The 16,162-nt window shown below is 46.6% G+C and overlaps 1 protein-coding gene across 1 annotated transcript in view; it reads left to right on the forward strand.

Annotated features, from left to right (window-relative positions):
• The window catches only part of POLR3B (RNA polymerase III subunit B), a 129,399-nt gene that overhangs the window by 69,956 nt on the left and 43,281 nt on the right, over positions 1–16,162 (forward strand). Inside the window, exons 17-20 of the mRNA XM_066590492.1 lie at positions 39–113; positions 4,000–4,098; positions 5,407–5,534; positions 11,817–12,026. Coding sequence (XP_066446589.1) covers positions 39–113; positions 4,000–4,098; positions 5,407–5,534; positions 11,817–12,026 — 512 coding nt within the window. The remainder of the gene's footprint in view (positions 1–38; positions 114–3,999; positions 4,099–5,406; positions 5,535–11,816; positions 12,027–16,162) is intronic.

Raw genomic sequence — 16,162 nt, forward strand, 5'->3', positions numbered from 1 at the left:
ATATCAGTTCTTATATCTTTAATACCCATTTTTTACAGGCCCTACATTATTGTTAAAAAACAAAGACCTATGGTGACTAACAAGCACATCGTGGAGCTGTCGCAGGGTTACAGGTTAGTGGTGAGATCTGTTCTAGTAGATAGTAGTGTATTAGAGATGGGACAATCCATCCAGACCAGAGCCGCAGTATTTTTGAAAAACATTGCTATGTCCTGATGTGAATCCCTGTCTTTTACCCCAGCAGTGGGTCTACTGTGTAGGTTGTATTGTGCTGCTATCACAGAGTCCATAGAGTGGTGCTCTGATAGTGGGCCGCCTCTTTAACCCCTTAATGACGCGGACCCTTTTTCTTTTTCCATTTTCATTTTTTCCTCCGCCCTTCCAAAAATTCGTAACTCCTTTATTTTATCCATCAACGTCGCTGTATGAGGGCTTGTTTTTTGCGGGACGAGTTGTATTTTTCAATGGTGCTATTTAATGGACCGTATAATGTACTGAAAAACTTTTAAAAAATTCTAAGTGGAGTAAATGGAAAAAAAAAAAAGACATTTCGCCATCTTTCAGTGCGTCTTGTTTCTACAGCGGACAAACGGCAACAAAAGCGACAGGATAACTTTATTCTATGGGTCGGTACGATTACTACGATACCAAACTTGTATAGGTTTTTTCTTACTATACTACTTTTTTTTTTTTTTCAAAGACATTTAATTTTTTTTCAATTATTTTCTGCCGTCATTTTGTGCGCGCAATAACATTTTAATTTTTCCGTCGACGTAGTTGAGCAAGGGCTCATTTTTTGCGGGATGTCCTGTAGTTTCTGTTAATATCAATTTAAAGTACATACGACTTTTTAATCGCTTTTTATTGCGTTTTTTCTGGGAGACAGGGTAATTAACAAAGTGCATTTCTGGCGTTCTTTTTTTTTTTTTTTCCGGACGACGTTCACCGTGCGGGAAAAATAATGCGCTACTTTGATAGATCGGACTTGTGCAGACACAGCGATACCAAATACATATTTTTATTTTATCATTTAGATTTTTTCATAATAGATATGGCAAAAGGGGGGGGTATTTAAACTTTTATAACTTTATTTTTTTACAATTAAAAAAAACTTTATTGTTTTTTTTTTTTTTTTACTTTAAAGTAAAGTCCCCCTGGTGGACTTTAACATGCAATGCTTTGATCGCTCCTGCAGTATGACGTAATGCTATAGCATTACGTCATACTGCAATTTAACAGGTAGTCTATCAAGCCACCCCACGGGGATGGCTTGATAGGCAGTCTGGTAAGGCAGCCCTGGGGCCTTTCATTAGGCCCCCGGCTGCCATGACACCTGCACGGCTCCCCCGATTTCTCCGCGGGGGGGGCGTGTGGGATCCCCAAACGATTAAAATGTCAGGACTGACAGCGGCATTTAAATGGTTAATAGCCGCGATCGGCCGAACGGTCGATTTGCGGCTATTGCCCACGGGTGTCAGCTGTTATAAACAGCTGACGCCCGCACTGTATGAAGAGAGGTTGCCACGCAACCTCTCTTCATACATACCTCCCGCTCCCTGACGTACTGGTACGTCATGGAGCGGGAAGGGGTTAAGGTCCTTTTACACCGGCCAGTTATCAAGGCCGAATGTTCCTACGAACTCTTCTTTGCCCGACTATCTCGCCCTGTAAAGGGATGAATGATCGGCCAACGAACAAGCAAGTACTCATTCGTTTGTTGATCATATCAGCCGCACATCTCCCTTTATAAACATGTGTAGCCTATCATTAACAGCTATATGGGGACGACTGATCATGTTAACCCTTTGCAACCCAATTTTGGATTCAGGGTTTCCTAGGGAGCTTCCTCTTTCTGCCATTATACAATGGCGCCGTCCGCTTTCAATTAGAATGCCGTCAGACAGTGGATTGGAAAGGGTTAATGATCGGTCAGCACCATAGGGCAGATAATCTGCCTGTGTACATGGAAGAGCTGAGTGCTGCCTGACATGCTCATTGTAAATCTGTGGCTGTTAGTCCGGGTAGATTATCCGCCCGCTGTAACAGGACCGTTGCTCCCTGCTCTGATGCAGTGTAGTCTGAGCTGGTCCTCAGGCAAGTTCTATGGAGAAATACAATGATTCTCCAGCTTTAGTTCAATGCAAAAACTTAGTTTCTGGAAACGTAAGAATAAAAACATTCAAGATGCACGGCCTAGATTAAGTGTTTCCCTATCCACAAGATGGCGGATAAATTGGTTGGCTGCTGAGACCCCTACCAATATCAAACAGGGGTCTCCTGCCCCCTCTACCTATCACTGCGGGGATCGCTTCATCCCCTCAGTGATGTTAGAATGAATGTAGCTCTGGTTCAGCATGTGCGGTTGGCTCTCCGTTTACTTCAATGGGGTTGACGAAAATACCTGAGCGCTTGCCGTTTGACTATCTCCGCAGTTGCGTTGAAAGGGAATGGCGCGTTTAGTGTGCTTGCGTGACCAGCTCTTCATTCAGTCTTGTCAGAAAATAAGTAACCTTGCAGTAAGGACGATGGGTGACACGGAACCCCACCGTTCTTGAGATTGGCAGGGTTCTCCTCGGTGAGACCCCCACTGTTCAGCAAACTATCTTTTGGATGGGGCGATAACTTGCAAACTTGGTACAACCCCTTTAAAAGTAATCCTTCCGCATTTTGAACTCTGGTGAGTTCTTAATCCTATCATAAGGTATGCGCATGAATAAGGCTACTTATACTTTCCCAGCAAAGCAAAAGACCTGCAAGAGACTTAAATCTCTTAAGCCACGGGACGATTATTGCTGAAAATTCACTCAGACTATGTATTTTGAGCGATAATCATTGCGTATAAATGCTGCCATTGTTCGCTTTTCGGCCGCCCAACGATTTTATGTTGAGTTTAAAATAAATCGTTCGGCCGGGCAGTTGATAGCAGAGGCCACGCGCTGTGATTCTACATGGGAGCGCTGATTACATTGTATTCAGCAGCAGAACGAAGGAATTGTATGCAGATAACAGACCACCTGCTGTTATCTGCATACATCAAATGGAGCCTCACTTACATGCAAATGAAGCTAATAAGCTACTAATGCCATAAGTGCCCATTAGCAGCTTATGCAAAATGATCACTCAATTGTGAGAGATCATCTTTGCGTGTAAATGGGACTTTACAGTCCAGTAGTAAGCGAGACATTTGACATAATGAATTATTGTGCCAAACACAAAACTATGAAGACACCAGAACTTTAGTAATGATCAGGAATCAATATACATTGAATCATTCCTAAAGTTTAGACCTGATAGGGCTCTAGTACCGCTACTCCACGTTCATACTAATCCCTGATGTGTATACCTCATGCAGTGATTAAGTACTCATCTGAGTTCGAAACGCGCGAAGCAGAGGCGTAACTTGAAGCTCCCGGGCCCCGATGCAAAACCTGTAACAGGGCCCCCAACTATAATGCTTTACTTATAGTACTGTGTTCCCTATATGGAGAAGAGAGGCCTTATGGGACCCTAAGGCTCCTGGGCCCGGGTGCAACCGCATCCCCTGCATCCTCTATAGTTACGCCCCTGGCGCGAAGATTGCTTTTAACTGGACTTTACGTCCCGAGTGTTTTTATACTTGTGTCTCACATACCGTAACTGACTTAATTCCGTCACTGCTATAACTGGAAATCTTAATTCTAAAGACCGCTAAATATATAAATGTTAAATGGAATACAATGAGGGATAATGGCCGGATTTGGGTTTCCCTTAGTGTAGTCCTATTTGTATCAATAGAGAGAAAAGAAGTATCACCAGGAGTATTCAGGGTCTTAAGTACAGCAAAGCTCTTAAAAAGTGATAAGAAGGAATAAAGCGGATTCTCTTGAGAAAAGCGTCTGACTCCTTGTGCCTGGCAGACGACTTGAGTAGGTAACTGCCCCTGGGACTGAGGATTTGTACCCGGAGGTAATTATGTGAGTGGCAGAACTCGGTCCTCATTATTTCACTGACCATTTGCAGGAGCTTTGAGGATTTTCTGCACGAAAGTCTGGTGGAGTATTTGGATGTGAACGAAGAGAATGATTGTTGCATATCCCTGTACGAACACTCGATAACCAAGTAAGTCGCTCTTTTATCCTTATGTTACCTCGGGTGGGTTTTGTGGGCATGGGACTGGGTAGACCTGCCAACTTAAAGGGCGTCAGTCATTTCCTACAACCCCATGAACTACATTTTTGGGCTCATAGAAGCTGGGGCACTGAATCCAGCGGTGTCACATAGTTGCCTTCCTCACCATTTCCCCTGCTATCCACCCACAAAGCTGCTGCTTGGTATATACAGCGCACCAGGGGCGTAACTATAGAGGGTGCAGGGGATGCGGTTGCACCCAGGCCCAGGAACCTTAGGGGGCCCATAAGGCCTCTTTTCTCCATATAGGGAGCCCAGTACTATGAATAAAGCATTCTAGTTGGGGGCCCTGTTACAGGTTTTGTATTGGGGCCCAGAAGCTTCAAGTTATGCCTCTGTGCAGCATGGTTTAGGTATGGGTACGGGTACAGATACAGATAGAGGGGGGGCCCAAGCTCACGTTTTGCATCAGGGCCCCTGAGCCTTTAGTTACGCCCCTGCAGCGCACTACTTATTGCATGCACTCATAATGACCATACTGGTCCGCTTCATGGAAGTAGTCTGCTGTATGAGTGTCCCTTGGGCTCGGCGCTCCAGTCCCTGTGAGCATATCAATCTACTTTATGGGGGTCATAGGAGCTGACGGGTTCTCGTTAAGCGTTTGTAGGAACAGGTTTAAAAAGTAAAGTTGAAAAATTGGTTCTAGACTGAACAAACACGAGTTGCGGCAGTGTTGAAACCGTACTTTAACAGTAGTGAATACAGAAAGCACAAAGTTTTTACACTGTACAGCTGTGTATGGCCTTTTTTTTGTCTTTTTTTGCTTTTTGGACCTGACTCTTTGCATTACAAAGATGGCCCATCACTGTCATTGGCCAGAGACATAACTTGAAGCTCCTGGGCCCCGATGCAAAACTTGTAACAGGGACCCCAACTGTAATGCTTTACTCATAGTACTGGGTTCCCTATATGGAGAAGAGAGGCCTTATGGGCCCCCTAAGGCTCCTGGGCCCGGGTGCAACCGCATCCCCTGCATCCTCTATAGTTACGCCTCTGTTGGGCACCTATAATGTTTCATGAACAGCTGCCGTTTGGTCCTCCAGTTCATAATCGTTGCTTAGCTGGTAAATCATGGCTCCCCCTGTAATCATTGGGGGAACGTCTTGCATCAGGGTGTATCTTTTTGAAGTCGACTACTTATATAACCCCTATGCCATTTCATGTTTTGAGTTGTTTATACTATCTACAGTGCTTTTATACCTTATACTAATATGTGTCTTTTATTTTGTTTGTTTTTAGGTACACAACCCATTTGGAAATTGAACCCTTCACTTTGCTTGGGGTCTGTGCTGGGCTTATTCCCTACCCACATCACAACCAGTCCCCAAGAAACACATATCAATGTGCTATGGGAAAACAAGCTATGGGTAAAATAATGATCTTTCTTAAACTATCCTACCAAAAGTAGAACAAGAATGAAAAGTAATATTTATTTATTTACATACATTAATACTTAGTGGGGCCTCCTTTGGCCCTAATGACATCCGGAACTCTCCCTGATATACTTTCTACTAACATCTGATACATTTCAGCTGGTATTTCCATCCATTCATCCTGCGAATTCCCTGAAAGATGCATTGGCCCACCTACAAAGGTGCAAGGAGCGTCGTCACTAGATAGTTGAGAAAAGGAGGAACATTCTATGGAGGGACCTGGGAAATGCCTTTTACTTGAGTGTGTTGTATCAACAGTTAAGTACGATGGCCGTCCCGTTATGGTCTGGGGATGTTTTACGTGGCATGGTCTCGATCCTTTGGTTGTAGTGACAAGAACCATGAACACGGAGGTGTACCCTGACATCCTAGACAATAATGTGCTGCGGACAATGTGGTAATACTCTGGAAATGGTCGGCCATACTTCCAACATGACAACGCATCTTGTCACAAATGTAACGCTCCTACTAAATATCTTTGGGATGAACCGGAATGTTGGGTGAGGAAATATGAGTAGCATCTATCTTCTTTGAGACAACTCGCCAGATGTTTGCAGGATGAATGAAGGGAAACGCCAGCTGAAGTGTATCAGATGTTAGTAGAGGGATGCTATAGCAGAAGATGCTTAGCCACTTCACAGCATATAGTGGTGGTCTCCAGTTTATAGCTTTTCATTTGGTTTGGCTTGGGAGGATACTGTTTCTCATTGAAGAGATCCAGGTGGTATGAAGACTTATTTTACAGGCAATGCTCCATGGGAAATGGTATGCAAATTAACCTTCCTTCAGAAGGAAGAAAACTTTCTCATTCCAGCCAAACCGGAGATTCCCCTCTAGACAGCACTGTTGGGATTTTTACACCTCATCAGTACAGAGCAGGGGATTGGTTTGCTGGCTGAAATGTGGGAACATTCACATGGAGCAGTTTGGGGTAAAAACCACATTGGGAAATTCATTGCTGATTGTTTCCAGATAAGTTATTTCATAAGGGAACTAATCCATAAATAAAACCAGTAGTCCTTCCAAATAATGCTTGTCCTACTGAAAAGTATAACACTATTAAGGCTTCTGTCCTCGGACGGATTTGCATTGCGGGGTACGGAGCGGGAGTCCACCTCCGGACTCCGGAGCAAATCCAGCCCCATAGCATGCAATGTAAAAATGCCCACGAGCGGAAATCGATTGTGATTTTCCGCTTGCGGAGAAGAAATCGCAGCATGCTGCGATTTTGTGCGGGCTACACACAGACGGCTTTCATTGAATTCAATGGAAGCCGTCCGTCCCGTGGCCATTCTGCAATCATCATTGCAGAATCTCTGCAGGAGCCGTGTCATCTGTACTGTGCGTGCGTGCCGAAGCGCAGGACGGCACATCCGTAGTACAGATAAGAAGACACCGGACAGGTATGCAGGGGTCCCCAGCCGGCACTGGGACAAACTCCATTGCGGAATTCTGCATGCAGGGTCCGACCCGCCTGTGGAAAGGCGGCCTTAGAATTCCCCCTATATATAAACACAAGACTGTGCTCGAAGCATATGAAAATAGATAGAACTGTGAAGCGACTTCTCATATTACTATACCCTTTGTAAGAAACGCCCGAGCTGCTGCAGAACATCTCTTAACCATACAAGGATTAAAAGTTTGAAGGGAAGACTCCTGTCCTCTCTTGATATGAAACTCCTCCATAGTTTCCAAAAAAGGCCTACAACAGCTGAGAGGTATGTGATGTTCTGCAGCAGCAGCTGACGTGTCAAGTGATGATGTGCGGCCACCGTACTCTATAATGCACTCTACAGGTACTGAATCAAAGAGGGAATACAACATGCTAGTCAATAGAGATGAGCGAGTATACTCGCTAAAGGCAATTGCTCGAGCGAGCATTGCCTTTAGCGAGTATCTCCCCGCTCGGGACTGAAGGTTCGGGTGCCGGCGCGGGGGAGCGGTGAGTCAGCAGGAGGGAGCGGGGGAGAGAGGGAGATCTCCGCTCCACCCCGCAGCTCCCTGCCCGCTGCCGGCACCCGAACCTTCTGTCTCGAGCGGGCAGGTACTCGCTAAAGGCAATGCTCGCTCGAGCAATTGCCTTTATCGAGTATACTCGCTCATCGCTACTAGTCAATCATTTGTTTGACGCAGGAGAAGGAGCTTGGTGCAAAAGTCATCTGCAACAGACTGATCATGCAGGAAGAGCTAAGCGGTGCCTCGGCGCCGCCACTCGTCTGCGTATGATCATCAGGTTCTGACATCAGAATGCTTTTTTAAAGAAAATATTATTTTTGGAAGTTTCAAATTAGAAAACTTGACTCCTTTCTTAAATAATGTTAATGGGACAATGCCGGTAACGACCCCTAAGACAATGGCCTTCTCCGCTCCTGAAACGGAAGACCAGACTGATGCTTAATGTACAGATTTCTGGGCGTAAGAGGAAACACGAGGCTCTCCAGCTTTTCGCCTTTCTTCGCTGGCAAACATTTAGTTTCTTGCCACACACAGTCAGACAGGATCAGTGTGTACAGAAAGCCAATTCAGCCCCGCTCAGTCCTTTTGTCGTCTTCCTCCTGAATGAGGTTTTTTTTCTGCCTCTCTTTTTTGTTTGGAGTGTCATTTGCAATTCACTGTCTCTGTTTTCCGAGGTTGGTGTATTCAGCTGTTCTGACCCCGGGTCCTGCACATTTAGCTCCTTGGATACAATGCGCTGACGTTACTGCCGATGGTCAGGATACAAAGGCTGCGAGATATCTTAAGCCGTAAAAAAGGCCTTTGTTTCTGTTTGTTATTACGAAACACCTGAATAAAGAATAAGGAGGCAGATAAAAACCCTCCACGAAGAAAGGGGGAATCGGCACCAGCCGTCCGAGGAGTATGAATATGTCAGGAAGGAAGGGAGACGGTCCAGGAAGCAAAGTTATGACAAAAGGTTCTATAAGGTTTATATAGGCAAGCGGTTATACACCGTGTCTTGTACAGCAAGGTGCCCTTTAGGACCTTTGTGAACTTTTCAATTAATGTGCTTTTCCATTTAGGATCTTTATGACTTGTTATTCCTATGTCCGATCAGTAAGAATTGCCCAATGGAATTTGTGGGAGTCGCAGAAACATCATGGTAAAAGCGCTAGGAAATTTCTTGTAATGTACTTTCATTTGGGCCCGATTGATTTAATGGGTCTATCAATCTCATGTTGACAGATTTTCTCCCAACCAATCTGTCTAATTTCCCTTTGCCCCTCCTTCTTTGGAACACCACCCACTCCCCACCTCTCTGTTTGTCTGGTCTTTGGATCCCACCCCCCACCCCCCACACACATCTCCTCCCGCCTCTCTGTCTTTGGATTGTCCCCCCCCCCCTCCACACACACATCTCTTCCCGCCTCTCTATCTTTGGATTGCCCCCCTCTCCCACCTCCCCCCAGACACACACACTATCTGTCTTTGGATTGCCCTTCCTTCTCCACACACCTCCTTCCACCTCTCTGTCTTTGGGTCCCCCCCCCCCCCACACACACACACACACCACACACATCTCCTCCCGCCTCTCTGTCTTTGGATTGTCCCCCCTCCCCCCCCCCCCACATCTCTTCCCGCCTCCCTATCTTTGGATTGCCCCCCTCTCCCACCTCCCCCCAGACACACACTATCTGTCTTTGGATTGCCCTTCCTTCTCCACACACCTCCTCCCACCTCTCTGTCTTTCGATCACCCTCCCTCTCCCCCCCTCCCACCCCCAGTCTGTTTTTGGATTGGGCTCTCCAAGGAGGATTCAATGCAATGATCTGGGGAAGGGTGAGGAAGAGAAGGAAGCTGATCCGATGAAGGTGGGGGGCAGTGGGAGGAGGTGGGTGGGGGGAGAGAGCTCCCCCCTGTTCCCCACTGCTACCCCCCCGATCCACCACGCCGCCCCCCCCTGCGCAGTCATTTACTTACCGTCTCCTGAACGCTCACATTATGCTGCCATTCTGCACCAAAGGGATTTGACGGTGTGTGTATAACATTTGTAGAGCGGCGGGCTGGGTGTTTGGGTTGGGTGTGATCGCTGATCGCTGTCGGTACATGCTGGGAGTTGTAGTCCCACCACATCTGGAGAGCCCCGGTTTGGCAGACCTCTGTATATGCCTATTCTTTGGCTCATTGTTGGTTTCATTACACTCCGCCTTTATCATCCTTGTAGTGTGTTTTCTATATGTTATTAAACCAACACAACTCTCTGCGGATAAAGGGCTTTGTGCCTCGGGCCTTTTGTTGTTTGGAAATCACCTGCGTAATAATCTCAGTAATTTTACGCCGCTATAAAATGTTTTGCAGGAATTTTCAGTCTAACAATACAAAACATCTGACATGTTATGACCTGAAACCTAATCTGAAATCATCGAGAAACTGTTGTTTTGTTCTGCGGTGGGCTAATCACATCAGTATGCCGGAGCTTGGCATTTTACGGCTATAGGCAAACTCTGCGTATTCACCCCTGAACTATGAAATATGGAATATATTATATATAGTGCTGTTCTGTCTGTTTGCTGCTCAGTACCACTCCACTGTATAAAGTTGGGTTTGATAATGTAGCCATTTTATGGGTGTTTTAAAGGGGATTTTCAGGAGAAAAAGGAAAATAAAATTTTTTGGTAGGGAATGGGTTAAAATAAAAAACACAAGTCACACTCGTTAGTCAGAATTCCTAGGGTCCCGGCTGCAGTGGTCATGCGCCATTCATTCCCCATATGACTGCTCATCCAATCATGGGCTTCAGCATTCACGTGCCGTTCATGGCATTATCGCGCACCGCGGAACCAATGATTGGCTCAACGGTCATATATACAATGAATGGTATGTGGCCACTGAATGCAGCTTCCTCGGGGACCATCAGAAAAAAGGGGCTTTCTGCACTCGACTTAGGACTTCTCACTAGAGATGAGTGAGTATACTCGCTAAGGCACATTACTGGAGCGAGTAGTGCCTTAGCCGAGTATCTCCCCGCTCGTCTATAAAGATTCGGGGGGCGTGGAGCGGCGGGGGAGAGTGGGGAGGAACGGAGGGGAGATCTCTCTCTCCCCCCCCCTGCTCCCCGCCGCAACTCACCTGTCACCCGCGCCGGCCCCCGAATCTTTAGAGACGAGCGGGGAGATACTCGGCTAAGGCACTACTCGCTCAAGTAATGTGCCTTAGCGAGTATACTCGCTCATCTCTACTTCTCACACATTAGTGTGTTGTTTTTTTTTTTTTGTTTGTTTTTTTTAAAACCCGTTTCCTGCCCAGAAAAGTTTTTTCTTTTGCTTTGTTTCTTTTTTTTAATTCTTTTGAAAAACACCTTTAAGTTCAAATAATTAGTTCCTTTCTTATGGAAAGCTAGGTTGTAATCGGCATGGTCTCCTTTATCCAGGTCACTAGGGTTGTTACCCAGCTTTCCTAGAGCCCTGAAAGTCATGATTGTTGACTTGCCACATCGTTTGCTCTGTATAACTATACAAAGTTGCCCATCAGGTCTCATTCGATAAACAATTTGGCTTGTAATTAAGTGATTTAGTTGGTAAGTCGGGGTATACATGCAGCTTGCTCTCCCACCAGAAGTTTAAAGGGGTAATTCCGGAGACTGGACATTTCATCAAGTTTTCACCAATCACTGCATAGGTGAAAATTGATCGATCGGTCTGGTTCCGACCGCTGGGTCTCCCACCAATAATCGCTGGACATGGCTCCTGTTTCTCCATTACTTCTCACTTCTGGTGGCTTCTCCCACCCATAGTAATGTCAGATTGAGTAAACGCTGGCCGTCCCTGTTCAGCCCCACTCCATCCATTTGAATGGGACTGATGGAAGTAGCCGAGCGCCTTATACTCTCCTATCTCCAGCAGTCCAGTTGAAAATGATTGGGCAGCACTATGTATGTTTGACTGCCACTCCATTCAATCTCCTTCTCACTAAGGGGGGTGCATCAAGCCTGCTCTGAGGAGGAATGGGGAAACAGGACATCCCACACCGCAGGTTCGTTTACCCTGCAGATTTTTTTCGGCAGTGCGTCGATGTAATTTCTTGAAATCTTATCCGCTTGGTCTCTAGTATAGGCTGTGTATGTTTTGCATACAGGCTAGACAGGCTGGACTAGATGGACATTGTCTTCATTCAGCCTTACGAACTATGTTACTATGTTAGACCCATGGAAAGAAAATTAGCAGCATTTATAAATATGATTTTACAAGATTTCCTTTAATTATTGTTCTTTTTAATTAGGTACAATTGGATACAATCAGAGGAATCGAATCGACACATTAATGTACTTGCTGGCATATCCGCAAAGGCCAATGGTGAAGACCAAGACTATTGAACTCATAGACTTCGAAAAACTGCCTGCCGGACAGAACGCCACCGTGGCTGTGATGAGTTACAGCGGTTATGACATTGAGGACGCCCTCGTGTTAAATAAAGCTTCGTTAGATAGAGGTATGTGGGAGTCGGGCAGGGACTAATACCTATGTGTACAGTAATATGCCATTAGTGCAGAATTAACTTAGGGTGGATCCAGATGGGACAACTGTTGCTCTTGTGCTTTCACACAGTAGCGATAGTCGTTAAGTGAATGAGGGCAGAGGGATCTGGAGATCATTTCCGGCCGCCCTCCTTCATTCACAGCAAACAGGTTGTCATTCATAGATAAATGACTGCCGGTTTATACTGAGCAAAAAGTCGCTCACTGGTCGTTCCATTTCAGTGAGCTGAAACAAAACCTCTTTTCACTCGGGTGATAGATGATAAAAGTCCGATAGGTGGCGGTCTCACCTGCTGCTGCAGCTAATAGTGTTTACTGTCTCTTACACAGCTACTGAAATCACATCTATACTGCTCAGTTCTACTGTGCAGTGTCTTCCGTTACCTATGAGATGTGCTACAGAGTGATAGAGAAGAAAATATCCTACTCTTCTATGTGTTCTGTGTATGAGAGCCAGTCTACACCCATCAGTTCAGTGAAGACTGAGAATTGGCCTACAGAGGGGGTAATGATGATCAATGCAGGATACAATACATATAATGCCCAGATATAGCATTATCCCTCATGTGCTTATACATGGACACCTAATTCTACAACGTCAGGTATGTTTGTAAACTAAAATACATACAAGTCCATAGTCGCAATCTTATAATTACACCAAAGCCAAACTTAGTATGCAATATTCATGGTATACTATAATGTGTATCGGCCAACTGCTGTGCCCACCGTAAAGGAAGTTGGAAAATGCTAAGACACAAATGACTATAAAGCATATCAATAGTAGGGGGACAGATTCAACACATACATGCGGGAGTACCCATAATAGTAATGAGGTCCCCTTACAGCCAGTCTTGGGTACTGCCCGTAAAGTGATGCCCATGAGGTATGTCCATAGATACCCATTAACCGCTAGTTCCATTCTCTGCCTATGTTCTTGCTAGATGCTGATGTATTAAGCAGTATGTATATATTATACACCTATAGATAGATAGCGCTATATAGCACAGAAATCAGCCGACTGTGCAGCATTGAGACCCCATTATAATGTATGAAGCTTAGGAGTCCATACATAAGCTACCCTGTCATATCTATACACCGATTTCCCAGGCTGTAATTTAGGATGTATTTCCTAATTACCCTTTCCACCCTTTATTCTGCACGGGTAGTCGGGTGATTCCTATCTATTCATTCGCACCTTCTGTTTGCAAAACAAATTCCGTCCTTATCTTTATTTTCAATCGTGCTAATTGGAGTGAGATTGGAGGGGGGGGGGGTCGTTAGTGAGAAATAAATGAGAAGGACTTGGATCACCTTTCCTCCTATATACACACCAGCCTTTTCATCCCGGTAATAGACAAGATGGCCCACGCCGGTTGCTAGGCTCTCTTAAAATGATTCCCAGACATTTCTCTTTGACATTAATGTCGGCGTTTGCTGCTTTTGCGCCCATGTCAATACAAGTGGAACTAAATAGGAGGGTCGTTACCTCCCTTCTGTAAAATAAAATCCAGAAGAGAAAGAATCTACCTTTCTTTCAGCCATTGTGTTGAATTTGCGGTTGGCCTTCAATAGCTTGCACCCTAAGATGTGTTCCAGCCGCCTTTTGGAGAAGTGGCCAACAGTAATAATAAGCTTTTATTACAAACTGGGGGTGTCCCGATGCCCATTACTGAGGAGTACAGAGACTGAAAAAGTCCTTTGTGGGTTCCGGGACCCAGGGATTTGCCGTATGGAACAATAGCGCAGAGGCGTCCGGCCATGGAATGATGGTAATTGGAGGTGCCATTCTTTTGTCGGGGAGTATTGAAGCCTTATGTTGTGTGCGTGTGTCATCTCTCAGGGTCTCGAACAGGCACATGCAGCCCATTAATGTGCATTTCATTCAAGACTCTCAAATGGTGACCCGTGCATCATCACTGTTTGCTAAAGATGTGCATACGAGTTATTTCTGGTTGATGATGATGTTTCCTAACTTTTGTTTGTTGGGTTTTTTACATTGCGTTCTTCACTCCACCAAGAACAACATCTTCAGTTTGTCTTCTGTGTGGACAACTGCATATGGACAGAAGCCAGAACAGAACCATAGGGTTTAATATGTGATTCAGGGATCTCTTGGATCCTCGGAGACCTCTTGGATCTCTGTTTCACATGGTTTCCGTCTGTCAGTTTTTAACGTTAATCAAGACTGACGGGGATAGGAACCATGTGATACTCAGACCAAAAAGGTCTCCATTAGAGATGAGCGAGCACCCAAATGCTCGGGTCTGCGTTATTCGAATCGAGGTTTTCCTAAAATTTGAGAGCTCTACTCGAGTAACGAACCCCATTAATTACAATGGGAGACTTGAGCATTTTTGTACGTGGGACGCCGGGTCCCGAGCTTTTTTTTTTTCTTGGTTCCTCTCTCCCCCCATCTCTCTCCCCCCATCTCTCTCCCCCCATCTCTCTCCCCCCATCTCTCTCCCCCCATCTCTCTCCCCCCATCTCTCTCCCCCCATCTCTCTCCCCCCATCTCTCTCCCCCCATCTCTCTCCCCCATCTCTCTCCCCCCATCTCTCTCCCCCCATCTCTCCCCATCTCTCCCCCCATCTCTCTCCCCCCATCTCTCTCCCCCCATCTCTCTCCCCCATCTCTCTCCCCCCATCTCTCTCCCCCCATCTCTCTCCCCCCATCTCTCTCCCCCCATCTCTCTCCCCCCATCTCTCTCCCCCCATCTCTCTCCCCCCATCTCTCTCCCCCCATCTCTCTCCCCCCATCTCTCTCCCCCCATCTCTCTCCCCCCATCTCTCTCCCCCCATCTCTCTCCCCCCATCTCTCTCCCCCCATCTCTCTCCCCCCATCTCTCTCCCCCCATCTCTCTCCCCCCATCTCTCTCCCCCCATCTCTCTCCCCCCATCTCTCTCCCCCCATCTCTCTCCCCCCATCTCTCTCCCCCCATCTCTCTCCCCCCATCTCTCTCCCCCCATCTCTCTCCCCCCATCTCTCTCCCCCCATCTCTCTCCCCCCATCTCTCTCCCCCCATCTCTCTCCCCCCATCTCTCTCCCCCATCTCTCTCCCCCCATCTCTCTCCCCCCATCTCTCTCCCCCCATCTCTCTCCCCCCATCTCTCTCCCCCCATCTCTCTCCCCCCATCTCTCTCCCCCATCTCTCTCCCCCCATCTCTCTCCCCCCATCTCTCTCCCCCCATCTCTCTCCCCCCATCTCTCTCCCCCCATCTCTCTCCCCCCATCTCTCTCCCCCCATCTCTCTCCCCCCATCTCTCTCCCCCCATCTCTCTCCCCCCATCTCTCTCCCCCCATCTCTCTCCCCCCATCTCTCTCCCCCCATCTCTCTCCCCCCATCTCTCTCCCCCCATCTCTCTCCCCCCATCTCTCTCCCAAAATATTTGCCATTGATGCGCACACTGCGGCGGGGAGGGGCCAAAACAGGCACACTGGAGCGGGGTCAAACATGGTGTGATGCTCGCTCGAGTAGCGAGCACCATCGAGTACGCTAATAGTCGAACGAGCATTAAGCTCGGCAGAGTACGTCCTCCGCTCAACTCTAGTCTCCATCTCAGATATTGAGCCCTATGGTTCCATCCTGGTTTCCGGCCCTTTTCTGCATAGAAGACGGAAACCCGAGATAGAGCCGGCAACGGAGAGAAGAGCGTGACAGAGGATAACCTACAATTAATTGGCATTAAAACGGCCATCTGGTTTCATGCCAAAATTTTGTCTGGGACTGGAAGGGCCGGATGGTGTATTGCCTGACTTGTTTTTCTCTGACGTCCTTCTGAACTGATTCTGGGTTCCGTTTTCGGCAGTCCAAGATCTCCGAAGCATTCTTCATACTAACTAATCCCCATAGTGCATTGGTAGTGTTAGACTACCAATGCATGCTAAACCTGCTCTCTGATTGGCTAGTACTTCTCACGTGATCAGTGCTGGCAGAGAACTAGATAGAAAATTGCAGCAGTCATCTTGGACAGCCAAAAAGCATGACTGGAATTAGCGGATCAGAGAGGTGGCAGAGAAGAACAAGTGCAGGTAAAATACCCCTGCCTCCTCTAGTCCAGGGACAGAATTGTTTCAGAAACCGAAATATTGA

This window comes from Eleutherodactylus coqui, chromosome 2, assembly GCF_035609145.1.
Source record: "Eleutherodactylus coqui strain aEleCoq1 chromosome 2, aEleCoq1.hap1, whole genome shotgun sequence".
NCBI classification, from domain to species: domain Eukaryota; kingdom Metazoa; phylum Chordata; class Amphibia; order Anura; family Eleutherodactylidae; genus Eleutherodactylus; species Eleutherodactylus coqui.